This window comes from Tamandua tetradactyla, chromosome 1 (assembly GCF_023851605.1).
Source record: "Tamandua tetradactyla isolate mTamTet1 chromosome 1, mTamTet1.pri, whole genome shotgun sequence".
In the NCBI taxonomy this organism is placed as follows: domain Eukaryota; kingdom Metazoa; phylum Chordata; class Mammalia; order Pilosa; family Myrmecophagidae; genus Tamandua; species Tamandua tetradactyla.
This window is the reverse complement of record NC_135327.1, coordinates 107,954,417-107,969,712: the sequence shown is the minus strand read 5'-3', so window position 1 is coordinate 107,969,712 and position 15,296 is coordinate 107,954,417. Positions and strand designations below refer to the sequence as shown.

Below are 15,296 nucleotides of genomic sequence, written 5' to 3'. Positions count from 1 at the left end.
GCATATATTCTTTCTCAGACAGTTGAGAAATAAATTTACAAGAAAGGCAATTTTCAAAGGTTACTGACTCATTAACAAAATGTACTATACTATTGCTTTGGGCATAAGGGTCATTTCTGGATTTTCTTCTACCTACATCAGAGTGAAGTATAACTAGCTGGCTTTGTCTGTTATCAAATCTTATTTAGCCAGTTGCTTAATACCTCACTGTGACCTTAGAAAACTTGAACAAGACAGGGTTACTTGCTTCAGCTTGAATTACTATTTTACTAATAACAAGTGAAGGAAATTATAAAATTAAACAAAAAAGTAAACTCTACTTTCCCTAATCTTGACCCAAACATTTAACTTGCCCATTGAGATTTTTTTTTACAGTAAGATTCCAAGAAAACCAAAGCACTATTAAATCGTATTGCAGTCTTCCTATTCTTATTAATTAAAGCTTGACGCAAATGTCCTTACAAATCCACATAAGATACAGTCACAGTACTATTTTCAAGAGAGTGAAGAACAAAAACTATATTATGCACAAACAAGTTATATTAATGTGAAAATTTGGAAAATGAAGTATCATAGTCAAAAGACAAATCATCAAAATTTAACATTTCTAAGTAAATCTTAGCTGTCACTGTGAATTGTCCATTTGCTGTCACTGTGAATTGTCCAAAAAGGCATGGTTAATAACATATATGGTGCCATTACATTAACAAGAAAAATCTGATGAGAACATGCCACAGATGCAGAACATTGTCCAGTTGTAGACAGAGAAAACCTGATTTAAAGTTGCTCATATTTCAACTTGACACAAAAAGATTTTGCACTTTCAATGCCATGATTTTAAGTAAAGAAGTTAAAGATCACTGAGAAATTAAGGCATTTCTCTCTTCATATGCATGAAACAACACTAGCATAAGTCTTCTTAATTCTCAAGAAAAATGAACTAATTTTACTCATATATGATTTTATTTTGCTCCTTTTAGTCAGACTCAATTGAAAAGTATATTCAGCTTCTCTCAATGTATAAGCATAAAAAAATTCAACTGCTTTCCTCTTAGCATACTTAACAACCACAAAAATATATTAAAAAAAAACAAAAAAGCCTTATGGAAATTATCACTTGACCACTCATAAATACTTAAAACTAAAAAAAAATCCACCTGTACTGCTAACATTCAAGAAAAATGTATTCCTAAAAAAAAAATCTAAATTTTTGAACCTATAATAGACATTATTTCAGACAAATCAATTATTTCCTTTAAAATGAAATGTGTTTAACAGATAGAAAGTATTATTTAATGTTTGTAAAAAGACATGGATATTTATATGAACATTAATATGGGTTTGAAAGATGGTTAAAACAGAAATCACTTGCAATTTTGACTATTTTGTTTTTCCATTTTTATATAAATCACCATATGTAAAGCGGCACCATGAATCTTTTTATAGCATAAGCTTGGACTTGTACAATCATAACCAGGAAAGAATAAAATAAAATTATTTTTTAAACAGTTTTTAGGCACAAAACAGAATGTTTTAAAAGATCTGATGGACGATGGCAGAAAATAAATGTAAACTTTAATGCAGAAATTCCATAGGAACTTGAGCTTCTTAGAAAATTTTAGAAGATTGATTTTTTTGCCCAGATATGGTCAGCATATTGGATCAAGTGTAGTTTGGGAACTATTTGTATGGCTTATATAAAATCTAGAAAAGTAAGCACTTAATAGTTTGGGTAGGTCTGAGCATGCAGAACCAATTATGTGGCAAAAGCACAATACTTCTTTGTTAAGTGGATGTTTGCAAACTTATCAGTCAGCTCTGTGTCTTGTCACCAATTAACCACATGACTTCCTAGAAAAATTTGTTTTAAATTTCACTCAGAGGAAACAATATAGAACAATAATCAAATCCAACTATAGGCCTTATAAAAAGTAATGTTAAGAATGTTTTGTTAATAAAGTTTCAGTGGCTGAGAGATTTCTAACAGAGTCAAGCGGTTATCCTGGAGGGAGGTTATTCTTATGCATTATATAGATATTCCTTTTTAGTTTATGGTGTATTAGAGTGGCTGGAGGGAGTACCTGAAACTGTTGAACTGTGTTCCAGTAGCTTTGATTCTTGAAGATGACTGTATAACTATATAGCTTTTACTATGTGACGTGTGATTGTGAATCTTGTGTCTGATGCTCTTTTTATCCAGGGTATGAACAGATGAGTAAAAAAAATAAGGATAAAAAAATAAATAATAGTGGGGGATACGGGGTAAAAAAAATGGGTAGATTGAAGTGCTAGTGGCCAATGAAAGGGAGAAGTAAGGGGTATGGGATGTATGAGTTTTTCCTTTTACTTTTTATTTCTTTTTCTACAGTGATGTAAATGTTCTAAAACTGATCATGGTGATGAATACACGACTATGTGATGATATGGTGAGTTACTGATCGTACATCATGTATGTGTGTGAAGATTTCTCAATTAGAATATTTTAAAAAGCAAAAAAAAAAAAATGTTTTTGTTTTCTGATGTTAAAACAGTAAATTTGTGGCTAACTACACTTTATTAGTGGAGATAACCATATGAAAGACAAATGAAAATAATACTACTTTCTGCATGTTTCCTATTATCAAATAGTTCATCATAAATACCAAGAATAGGAGACTATACTATATATGTTAAGAAAAAAAAAAAGCATTGCAAGATCAAATCTTCACTCTTGGCGCGGCGCCCAAACCCCGCAGCAGCCGAGCCGCCCGACCTCCTTCTCCCCTCTCTTTCTCCGCCGGCCCGCCGCGCGGCGCCCAAGCCCCGCAGCAGCCGAGCCACCCGACCTCCTTCTCCCCTCTCTTTCTCCGCCGGCCCGCCGCGCGGCGCCCAAGCCCCGCAGCAGCCGAGCCGCCCGACCTCCTTCTCCCCTCTCTTCCCCCTCCTGCTCCGGCTGCTCTCCAACCACCACGGTGCCCTCTTCCCCCGCCTTCACCGTGCTCCTCCGCCACCAGCCTCGACAGCCTTGCCGCCCTCACCTTTCCTCCTCCAGAACAGCTACTGGGGGAGTGGAGATAATACAGAGCAGCTCCCGGAGCCACGACGGAGATCAAAGGGACAGCGGACCCCATCCTGGAACGGCTGACTATCTGGGAGAACCAGCTCCGGTGAGATCACCAAGGGGCACGGGCTTTCCTGGGTGGGACGACAAGCGACCGGAGTCACTCCCTTCCACCTTCCTGGGCCAGCTGGTAGAATTGGACAGGCGGTCCCCTTAGGCCGCGGCGGCTGGTGCCCCCACCACACGAGGCCCCCCGGAACAACTGAGATAGTTGGGTCGGAAACCCCCAGACTGCGGAGAACAGTGACCGGGGGATCCCTCCAAACACGTGACTCCCCCGTCGGCTGGGAACAGTGTACTCTCCCGGGCTGCGACAGCTGGCGCCCTCCCGCCACGCTTGGTGCCCCGCGCCGACTGGCTAATTTGGCCGGACGCTCTCCTGTGCTGCGACGGCCGGCGACCCTCCCCACGTTTGGAACCCCGGGCCGGCTGGCATTCTTCCAAGACGCTTAGGTTGCCGAACCTCCCCTACGGCGAGAGTTTTCCAGAGTTGAGGGACCCACAGCAACTTTCGCTGGTGGAACCCACAGACAGGCGTGTGCCACGAGCGCCACCTACTGGGCAGGATAGGAAGAACAGAACCCAGAGATTGCACAGAAAAATCTTTCAACCTGTGGGGTCGAACACCCGGGGAAATCTGACTAAATGCCCAGACGCCAGCAGAAGATAACGGATCACGCTCAGAAAATTGAACATATGGCCCAGTCAAACGAAGAAACCAATAGTTCAAATGAGATACAGGAGCTGAAACAACTAATGCTGAATATACGAACAGAAATGGAAAACCTCTTCAAAAATGAAATCGATAAATTGAGGGAGGACATGAAGAAGACATGGGCTGAACATAAAGAAGAAATAGAAAAACTGAAAAAACAAATCACAGAACTTATGGAAGTGAAAGATAAAGTAGAAAAGATGGAAAAAACAATGGATACCTACAATGACAGATTTAAAGAAACAGAAGATAGAATTAGTGATTTGGAGGATGAAACATCTGAATTCCAAAAAGAAACAGAAACTATCCGGAAAAGAATGGAAAAATTTGAACAAGGTATCAGGGAACTCAAGGACAATGTGAACCGTACAAATATACGTGTAGTGGGTATCCCAGAAGGAGAAGAGAAGGGAAAAGGAGGAGAAAAACTAATGGAAGAAATTATCACTGAAAATTTCCCAACTCTTATGAAAGACCTAAAATTACAGATCCAAGAAGTGCAGCGCACCCCAAAGAGATTAGACACAAATAGGCGTTCCCCAAGACACTTACTAGTTAGAATGTCAGAGGTCAAAGAGAAAGAGAGGATCTTGAAGGCAGCGAGAGAAAAACAATCCGTCACATACAAGGGAAACCCAATAAGACTATGTGTAGATTTCTCAGCAGAAACCATGGAAGCTAGAAGACAGTGGGATGATATATTTAAGTTACTAAAAGAGAAAAACTGCCAGCCAAGACTCCTATATCCAGCAAAATTGTCCTTCAAAAATGAGGGAGAAATTAAAACATTCTCAGACAAAAAGTCACTAAGAGAATTTGTGACCAAGAGACCAGCTCTGCAAGAAATACTAAAGGAAGCACTAGAGTCAGATACAAAAAGACAGAAGAGAGAGACATGGAGAAAAGTGTAGAAAGAAGGAAAATCAGATATGATATATATAATACAAAAGGCAAAATGGTAGAGGAAAATATTATCCAAACAGTAATAACTCTAAATGTCAATGGAATGAATTCCCCAATTAAAAGACATAGACTGGCAGAATGGATTAAAAAACAGGATCCTTCTATATGCTGTCTACAGGAAACACATCTTAGACCCAAAGATAAATATAGGTTGAAAGTGAAAGGTTGGGAAAAGATATTTCATGCAAACAACAACCAGAAAAGAGCAGGAGTGGCTATACTAATATCCAACAAATTAGACTTCAAATGTAAAACAGTTAAAAGAGACAAAGAAGGACACTATATACTATTAAAAGGAACAATTAAGCAAGAAGACATAACAATCATAAATATTTACACACCGAACCAGAATGCCCCAAAATACGTGAGGAATACACTGCAAACACTGAAGAGGGAAATAGACACATATACCATAATAGTTGGAGACTTCAATTCACCACTCTCATCAATGGACAGAACATCTACACAGAGGATCAATAAAGAAATAGAGAACCTGAATATTACTATAAATGAACTTGACTTAACAGACATTTATAGGACATTACATCCCACAACAGCAGGATACACCTTTTTTTCAAGTGCTCATGGATCATTCTCAAAGATAGACCATATGCTGGGTCACAAAGCAAGTCTTAACAAATTTAAAAATATTGAAATCATACACAACACTTTCTCAGATCATAAAGGAATGAAGTTGGAAATCAATAATAGGCGGAGGGCCATAAAATTCATAAATACATGGAGGCTCAACAACACACTCTTAAACAACAAGTGGGTCAAAGAAGAAATTGCAAGAGAAATTAGTAAATACCTAGAGGCAAATGAAAATGAAGATACAACATATCAAAACTTATGGGACGCAGCAAAGGCAGTGCTAAGAGGGAAATTTATTGCCCTAAATGCCTTTATCAGAAAAGAAGAAAAGGCAAAAATGCAGGAATTAACTGTCCACTTGGAAGAACTGGAGAAAGAACAGCAAACTAATCCCAAAGCAAGCAAAAGGAAAGAAATAACAAAGGTTAGAGCAGAAATAAATGAAATTGAAAACATGAAAACAATAGAGAAAATCAATAAGACCAGAAGTTGGTTCTATGAGAAAATCAACAAGATTGATGGGCCCTTAGCAAGATTGACAAAAAGAAGAAGAGAGAGGATGCAAATAAATAAGATTAGAAATGAAAGAGGAGACATAACTACTGACCTCACAGAAATAAAGGAGGTAATAACAGGATACTATGAACAACTTTACGCTAATAAATACAACAATTTAGAAGAAATGGACAGGTTCCTGGAAAGACATGAACAACCAACTTTGACTCAAGAAGAAATAGATGACCTCAACAAACCAATCACAAGTAAAGAGATTGAATTAGTTATTCAAAGCTCCCTAAAAAGAAAAGTCCAGGACCAGACGGCTTCACATGTGAATTCTATCAAACATTCCAGAAAGAATTAGTACCTACTCTCCTCAAACTCTTCAACATAATCGAAGTGGAGGGAAAACTACCTAATCCATTCTATGAAGCCAACATCACCCTCATACCAAAACCAGGCAAAGATATTACAAAAAAAGAAAACTACAGACCAATCTCTCTAATGAATACAGATGCAAAAATCCTCAATAAAATTCTAGCAAATCGTATCCAACAACACATTAAAAGAATTATACATCATGACCAAGTAGGATTCATCCCAGGTATGCAAGGATGGTTCAACATAAGAAAATCAATTAATGTAATACACCATATCAACAAATCAAAGCAGAAAAATCACATGATCATCTCAATTGATGCAGAGAAGGCATTTGACAAGATTCAACATCCTTTCCTGCTGAAAACACTTCAAAAGATAGGAATACAAGGGAACTTCCTTAAAATGATAGAGGGAATATATGAAAAACCCACAGCTAATATCATCCTCAATGGGGAAAAATTGAAAACTTTCCCCCTAAGATCAGGAACAAGACAAGGATGTCCACTATCACCACTATTATTCAACATTGTGTTGGAAGTTCTAGCCAGAGCAATTAGGCAAGAAAAAGAAATACAAGGCATCAAAATAGGAAAGGAAGAAGTAAAACTATCACTGTTTGCAGACGATATGATACTATACGTCGAAAACCCAGAAAAATCCACAACAAAATTAATAGAGCTAATAAATGAGTACAGCAAAGTAGCAGGCTACAAGATCAACATTCAAAAATCTGTAGCTTTTCTATACACTAGTAATGAACAAGCTGAGGCGGAAATCAAGAAATGAATCCCATTTACAATCGCAACTAAAAGAATAAAATACCTAGGAATAAATTTAACCAAAGAGACAAAAAACCTATATAAAGAAAACTACAAAAAATTGTTAAAAGAAATCACAGAAGACCTAAATAGATGGAAGGGCATACCGTGTTCATGGATTGGAAGACTAAATATAGTTAAGATGTCAATCCTACCTAAATTGATTTACAGATTCAATGCAATACCAATCAAAATCCCAACAACTTATTTTTCAGAAATAGAAAAACCAATAAGCAAATTTATCTGGAAGGGCAGGGTGCCCCGAATTGCTAAAAACATCTTGAGGAAAAAAAACGAAGCTGGAGGTCTCGCGCTGCCTGACTTTAAGGCATACTATGAAGCCACAGTGGTCAAAACAGCATGGTATTGGCATAAAGATAGATATATCGACCAATGGAATCGAATAGAGTGCTCAGATATAGACCCTCTCATCTATGGACATTTGATCTTTGATAAGGCAGTCAAGCCAACTCACCTGGGACAGAGCAGTCTCTTCAATAAATGGTGCCTAGAGAACTGGATATCCATATGCAAAAGAATGAAAAAAGACCCATCTCTCACACCCTATACAAAAGTTAACTCAAAATGGATCAAAGATCTAAACATTAGGTCTAAGACCATAAAACAGATAGAGGAAAATGTTGGGAGATATCTTATGGATCTTACAACTGGAGGTGGTTTTATGGACCTTAAACCTAAAGCAAGAACACTGAAGAAGGAAATAAATAAATGGGAGCTCCTCAAAATTAAACACTTTTGTGCATCAGAGAACTTCATCAAGAAAGTAGAAAGACAGCCTACACAATGGGAGACAATATATGGAAACGACATATCAGATAAAGGTCTAGTATCCAGAATTTATAAAGAGATTATTCAACTCAACAACAAAAAGACAGCCAACCCAATTACAAAATGGGAAAAAGACTTAAACAGACACCTACCAGAAGAAGAAATACGGATGGCCAAGAGGCACATGAAGAGATGCTCAATGTCCCTGGCCATTAGAGAAATGCAAATCAAAACCACAATGAGATATCATCTCACACCCACCAGAATGGCCATTATCAACAAAACAGAAAATGACAAGTGCTGGAGAGGATGCGGAGAAAGAGGCACACTTATCCACTGTTGGTGGGAATGTCAAATGGTGCAACCACTGTGGAAGGCAGTTTGGCGGTTCCTCAAAAAGCTGAATATAGAATTGCCATACGACCCAGCAATACCATTGCTAGGTATCTACTCAAAGGACTTAAGGGCAAAGACACAAACGGACATTTGCACACCAATGTTTATAGCAGCGTTATTTACAATTGCAAAGAGATGGAAACAGCCAAAATGTCCATCAACAGAAGAGTGGCTAAACAAACTGTGGTATATACATACGATGGAATATTATGCAGCTTTAAGACAAGATAAACTTATGAACCATGTAATAACATGGATGGACCTAGAGAATATTATGCTGAGTGAATCCAGCCAAAAACTAAAGGACAAATACTGTATGGTCCCACTGATGTGAACGGACATTCGAGAATAAACTTGAAATATGTCATTGGTAACAGAGTTCAGCAGGAGCTAGAAACAGGGTAAGACAATGGGTAATTGAAGCTGAAGGGATACAGACTGTGCAACAGGACTAGATACAAAAACTCAAAAATGGACAGCACAATAATACCTAATTGTAAAGTAATCATGTTAAAATACTGAATGAAGCTGCATCTGAGCTATAGGGTTTTTTTTGTTTTTGTTTGCTTGTTGGTTTGTTTGTTGTTGTTGTTTTTTACTATTACTACTACTTTTATTTCTTTTCTTTATATTAACATTTTATATCTTTTTCTGTTGTGTTGCTAGTTCCTCTAAACCGATGCAAATGTACTAAGAAACAATGATCATGCATCTATGTGATGATGTTAAGAATTACTGAGTGCATATGTAGAATGGTATGATTTCTAAATGTTGTGTTAATTTCTTTTTTTTTTTCCGTTAATAAAAAATAAAAAAAATAAAAAAAAAAAAAAAAAAAATCTTCACTCTTAATTTCAGAATCATTTTTCATCAGGCTAACTGAGCACACAGTTTCTAGCCCAAATGAATCAGAACTGGGCAGGCAGAATTTTAGAAGTCTGGTGGTATACCCACTAAAGGAGAGAGACTGAACCCAGTACCCACTTTAATAGTCAGCATGGGCAGCAGTTATAATTCAGCTGGACAAAGCGGCCGAACCCCACAGCGGAGTCACACTTAAGGACAAGGCAGACCTGTATTTAAATAGTGGATATTGCTCACTCATACTAACTGTGTGACTCAGAGGGAGGTATCAAACCTAAGTCTCAAGTTTCCCTCCTGCAAAATGCGAATAATGATATCTACCTTACAGCACATTATAAGGAGTAAAAGAGATAATATGTATGCATCTGGCATACACTATATGCCTGTTTTAAACCTTGACAAAAGTACTTCCAAATGTTATACAATATCTATTTTAAAAATATATGAAATAGGAATAGATACACTGAATCTCAATAAGCATTTGCTGGAAGCAGGGAGGGTGAGAGGGAAGGGCCACCAGTTCCCATTAATTAAGGCCACTAGAATCTAGAGGAAAAAATATATATATACTCCCTTTAATATATCATACAATTCAATTCAACTCAATGTTAGAGGGCACAAAAGAAAACAAGAATAGACCTCCTTCCTGCCTTTACTAAATTACAATCTGAAACAGGTCCACACCACTTTATAGATGATGCTGAAATCAAAAATGCTCTGAACTCCATACCACACCCCCAGAAAATCAGTCTTCATATATTCAATGCCAAAATCAGTACTGACCTGAACTAGCTAGAGGTTCTACAGTCTACTATTCCATTAAGCATAGATGTACATGCATTATAAGTTTCATTATGTGGAGAAGTCCCAAATCCTGATGGTGATATAACATAAGAATGATAGACTCTGTAGTATCTCCAGAAATACAAACTACTCCAAATTTCAAAACACATACAGGCCAAATGTTTCAGATAAAAGAATCTGAAAAATCTCTGGTTCTGCTTAAGGAAAAAAGGGAGAAGAGTTATAAATAGGTAAGCTACCTAAAGTTGACAGCTGTGGTTAAGAAATTACTTTCTATCTTTCTCAAATCGATATTTGCTTAGAATCCTTGAATATTCCATAAGAATATCATTGAGTTCTTAGAGAATTGAGTCAATAAACATAAAATACTTCAAACAGTGGAGCACAAAGTAAGTACCAAAAAAACCCCTGAACAGTAGTAGTACCACCTAGTAAAATAACTTTAACATTTACTAGGAAAAGGCAAATGAGTGAATGGAAAGCTCAGATACCTATTAGTCCAGTTATTATGTACCATAATATTTTTTATATTATGTACCATAAGAATTTTTTCTTATAGCCTAGAATCTTCTTTTTCCTAATTCCAGAAGTATTTCTACTAACAGCCTCAGAGATAGCATTTAGTTCAAATCATGAAGGAAGGTAGTAATCTAGGTGCAAAAACAAGCATTTGAAGCTGGTAGAGCACAATAAGACTCAAGCTCTTAATGCAACATATTCTTTAGAAATGACCTACAGAAGATTACGATGGGCAGTCTAGAGAAGTGGTTCTTGAACTACACAGCCAGGGTTCTCGTTAAAATACAATTCTGACCTACAAGGTTTAGGGTGAGGCCTGAGATTCTGCATTGAAGCTCTCAGATGGTCATAGGTCTGCAAGTCTAGGCCTTAACTGTAGTTTTTGACCATAAGAATCTCCTAGGTACTTGTTAGAAATACAAATGCTAAAGGGTAAAGATACTCTTTGACACTGTCGATCTAAATCATTTGCTGCTTAATTCCAGCCACAGAGATTATTTTCCCTGAGAATAAAAATGCATCCTAGAACCTATGTTACCTAAATATTAAAATTAAAGGAAAAATAAAGCAATCTCTACAAAGTTTCCAACACTATAGTAATTACAATGTAAAGCAAATATAGGTTTTTACAATATAAGACGTCTCCTCTGATGATATGTAGGCACAATATTGAAATACGTAGAATCCTCATTTGAACCACTGATCAACCAGTGACAAAATAGATCACTTTCATTTTTAATAGGTAATATGGATATGACTTTGTAAAGAAAATGAACTGAGTTTTATATTTCCTTATGTTGAGAATTTAAACAACCACATCATAATTTAGCCAACTTCTCTAGAGTAATGTCTACACACTGCCTAGCTGATATGTACATGTGTTAAAATGTTGATTTATAGCTATAAATGATCTGTTTACACACAAAGACACACCAATGACAGTACATTAATAGTTTGAAACATTTGAACTATTTTTTTAAACTATGTCCTTAATGCTCAAAGGACAAAGACTTTGGGGTAAACAGAAAACAGAACGTCATGAGAGAAAAGATTTCAGTTTTCTGAATGTGAAGCCAGGTGATCATTAAATAGGTCTTCCCAAAATTTTAAAATAAACTAATACATTCAGAATTCAAATTCAGCACTTTTCAACTTCAGTCAAAGAATTTAAAGTTCACTTCCTAATCAAAACCAGAGCAAACTACTCTGCATTTAATCTATTCTCAAAGGAGTCAGTCACTAACATTGTAAAGTATTATACTCTGCTTGCTTGGGAGTAAAAACACTGATCTTTGCTTGGACCATTTATTTAAAACAAGGGTTCTCAACCAGGGGCAATTTTGTCCCCTAAGGGATATTTAGCAATGTCAGGAAATATTTTTGGTTGTTAAACTGAAGTGGAGGAAGTGCTTCTATCGTTCAGTGAGTATAGACCAGGGACGCTGCTAGATATCCTACAATGCATAAAACAGTCCCCCAAAATAAAGAATTATCCAGCTTAAAATATCAACAGTGCCATGCTTGAGAAACCCAGATTTAAAAGATAGAGGGTGCAAGAATCCGGAATGCATGTCCCTTATGCATCTTCATTAAAATCCTAGCATAGTGTTGAACACAGTACTGAATCCTGTTGATTATTAAATAAACGGCCTCTGGTTAGCTATATTCTTACAAGTTAATGAAACAAAAAAGAACAGGAAATGGGTTATCACACATGTAATATCCAAAACGACAAAAACAAGTTGGAATCATTGACAGAATTGCAAAGGAATTGAAAAAATAAAAAAAATAAACTGCTTGAATTTGGGAAAAAATGTTTTCATATAGAAGATAAGATGATATCTAATCAGGAACTTCTGATAAGACCATATTAGGAGGTAGAGGACAGCCCTCTTAACAGTAAAAATGAAATAATATAATACCTTTACAAATGTATTAAAATATCAATTTTCACTGTTTCCTTTCTAGCAGTATCAATGTCCCATACTTTTCTCAATATAACAAACTGCATGACCATTTCATAGTATTTTCTTTCTAAATTAAAAAAAAGCGTGATATAAATTATAGTAAGTGATATTTCACAGGCAGGAAAAGCAAATTAAAATTTAATTATTTTCAAAAAACAAATCATAGACCTTGTTGGCCTATAGGCGTTCATATCTCTGAGATTGCTGGGATTTAAAATGTCATGAGAATTTTTGAAACAGGAACTGATAGTCACAAGGACAAACATACCCTTAATAATTGATTCAGCTGCATACAGATCTCGCTTGTAGGTCACCTAAAAGAGAGATAAACTTCATTAGACTTCAGAGAATAGAAAGGAATGTGTAAACAATAAAATAATGACCCCAAGAAAACTCTTGATTTTGGAGAAACTATAAACGCATAATACGGACAATCCATAAATTACAACATCAGAAAATTCACAAGAAAAAATATATTCTATTTCTATAAATGGCTTAAGATTTATTTGTTTCAAAATTTTTAAATACACTATAATATTAGTAGAGGTTACTTGTTATTGAAATGACTGAAATATTATAATCAAAGAATACGTGGTAGTGTTTAAATAAAACTGAAAACACTATTACTTAATAGTAAGATTTTATGTGAAGGAAAAAGCAAAGTAAGGTAGGAAAGGAGAGAGGAGGGAAGGAAAGGAGAGAAAGGGGAAAGATAAGAGGTAGGGGCTGAAGGGGTGTGCTGGCTTAAAAGTATTATATACTCCTAGAAAAGCCATGCTTTAATTCTGACTCAATCTTTTGGGGGCAGCAGTTTCTTTTGATCCTAAATCAATACTGTAGGTTAGAAATTGTTTATTAAATTATCTTCATGGGGATGTGGCTTCACCCATTCCAGATGGGTCTTGATTAGCTTACTGGAGTCCTTTAAAAGAGAAAACATTTTGGAGAGAGTAGAGCCAACAGAGAGAGCAGATGTACATGACTGGAGAACAGCTGCTTCACAGAACAGAGGCACAGATGTTTGGTGATACTTGGAGCCCAGGTGACATTGCTGTGAGATGTTAAACAAGCCAGAACCTGGAGAGAGCCAAGAGAAGCCATGAGATGAAGGCCTGCCCCAGAGAAGCAAAGTGAGGAACCAGAACAGCTCCTGGAGCCATGACAGAAACCAGACACACAGCGTACCCCATTCCGGAACGGCTGGACCGGCTAAGAAACTCCGCTGCGGTGAGGTCCCCAAGAGGCACGCACTTCCCTGGGCCAAGGCAGCTGACGGCCGGAGCCCCTCCCTCCCTCCTGCCCAGGCCGGCTGGGAGCTTTGGATCAGGTTCCCCAAGCCACGGCGACCGGAGCCTCTTCCACACACGCGGCTTCCCGGGCCAGCTGGAAACCTTGGACTGACGGTTCCCCAAGCCGTGGCGGCCAGCGACCCTCCCGCACACGCAGCTTCCCAGGCCGGCTGGTAGCCTCGGAACAGCGGTTCCCCAAGCCGCAGTTTCCGGCGACCTCAGCGCCTTCCACACATGCGGCTTCCCAGGCCGGCTGGGATCATCGGAACAGCGGTTCCCCAAGCTGCAGCGGCCGGCGACCCTCCCCGACAGGCGACTTCATGGAGGGAAAGGAAAGAGTCTCCAACAGAAGTAGAGACTGAGCCCAACCTAACACCAATAGTGGCATTAAGAAACAACTTCTGACTACTAAAAATAGGCCCTCAGCTCAGGCGAAACTGATCAAGGCGGAAGTCGCCGATTGGGCTAACTGAAAAAGAGGAAAGGGGGCAAAACAGAGCCTTCTGCGGCTGTTTCTATGGAGGCTTCATTGCCTCTGGGCTCAGCGCTGGGATTACATAGGTTACAACTACCCCAAACGCAGAAACAGGCTGCTTTTGTGGCTCTCTACCACCTGAACCTTCCCCGCGGGAGGGGTGAAACGAAAATAAGGTGGAATCCCTCTCTCAAGGAACTCAGATCCCAGGACTTCACAATTTGAAGCCATTAAAACCAACCTACAACCTTTCCTCTGTCTCCACCACACACCCAGCAGCAAGAGTCTTCCAAAGTTAAAGGAGCCACTACATCTTTTGCTGGAGGGACCCGCAGACAGACAAGCACCACATACTGGGAAGGATAAGAAAAACAGAGCCCAGAGACTTCACAGGAAAGTCTTTCGACCTGCTGGGTCCCACACTCAGGGAAATCTGATTAAATGCCCAGACGCCAGCAAAAAATAACAAATCACACCAGGAAAATTGAAGATATGGCCCAGTCAAAGGAACAAACCAATTGCTCAAATGAGATACAGGAGCTGAGACAACTAATTCTGAATATATGAACAGAAATGGAAAACCTCTTCAAAAACCAAATCGATAAACTGAGGGAGGACATAAAGAAGGCATGGGATCAACAAAAAGAAGAAATGGAAAGTCTGAAAAAACAAATCACAGAACTTATGGGATTGAAAAAAACAGTAGAAGGGATGAAAAAAACAATGGAAACCTACAATGGTAGAATTAAAGAGACAGAGGATAGAATTAGTGAACTGGAGGATGGCACATCTGATTTCCAAAAAGAAACAGAAACTATAGGGAAAAGAATGGAAAAATTTGAGCAGGGGCTCAGGGAATAGAATGATAATATGAAGCGCACAAATATATGTGTTGTGGGTGTTCCAGAAGGAGCAGAGAAGGAAAAGGGGGAGAAAAACTAATGGAAGAAATTATCACTGAAAATTTCCCAACTCTTATGAAAGACCTAAAATTACAAATCCAAGAAGTGCAGCAAACCCCAAAGAGAATAGACCCAAATCGGCGTTCTCCAAGACACTTACTAGTTAGAATGTCAGAGGTCAAAGAGAAAGAGAGGATCTTGAAAGCAGCAACAGAAAAACAA

At 38.0% G+C, this 15,296-nt stretch overlaps 1 protein-coding gene across 1 annotated transcript in view; it reads right to left on the bottom strand.

Moving 5' to 3' along the window:
• The window catches only part of CRPPA (CDP-L-ribitol pyrophosphorylase A), a 368,112-nt gene that overhangs the window by 221,024 nt on the left and 131,792 nt on the right, over positions 1 to 15,296 (bottom strand). The window contains exon 5 of the mRNA XM_077157926.1: positions 12,677 to 12,722. Coding sequence (XP_077014041.1) covers positions 12,677 to 12,722 — 46 coding nt within the window. The remainder of the gene's footprint in view (positions 1 to 12,676; positions 12,723 to 15,296) is intronic.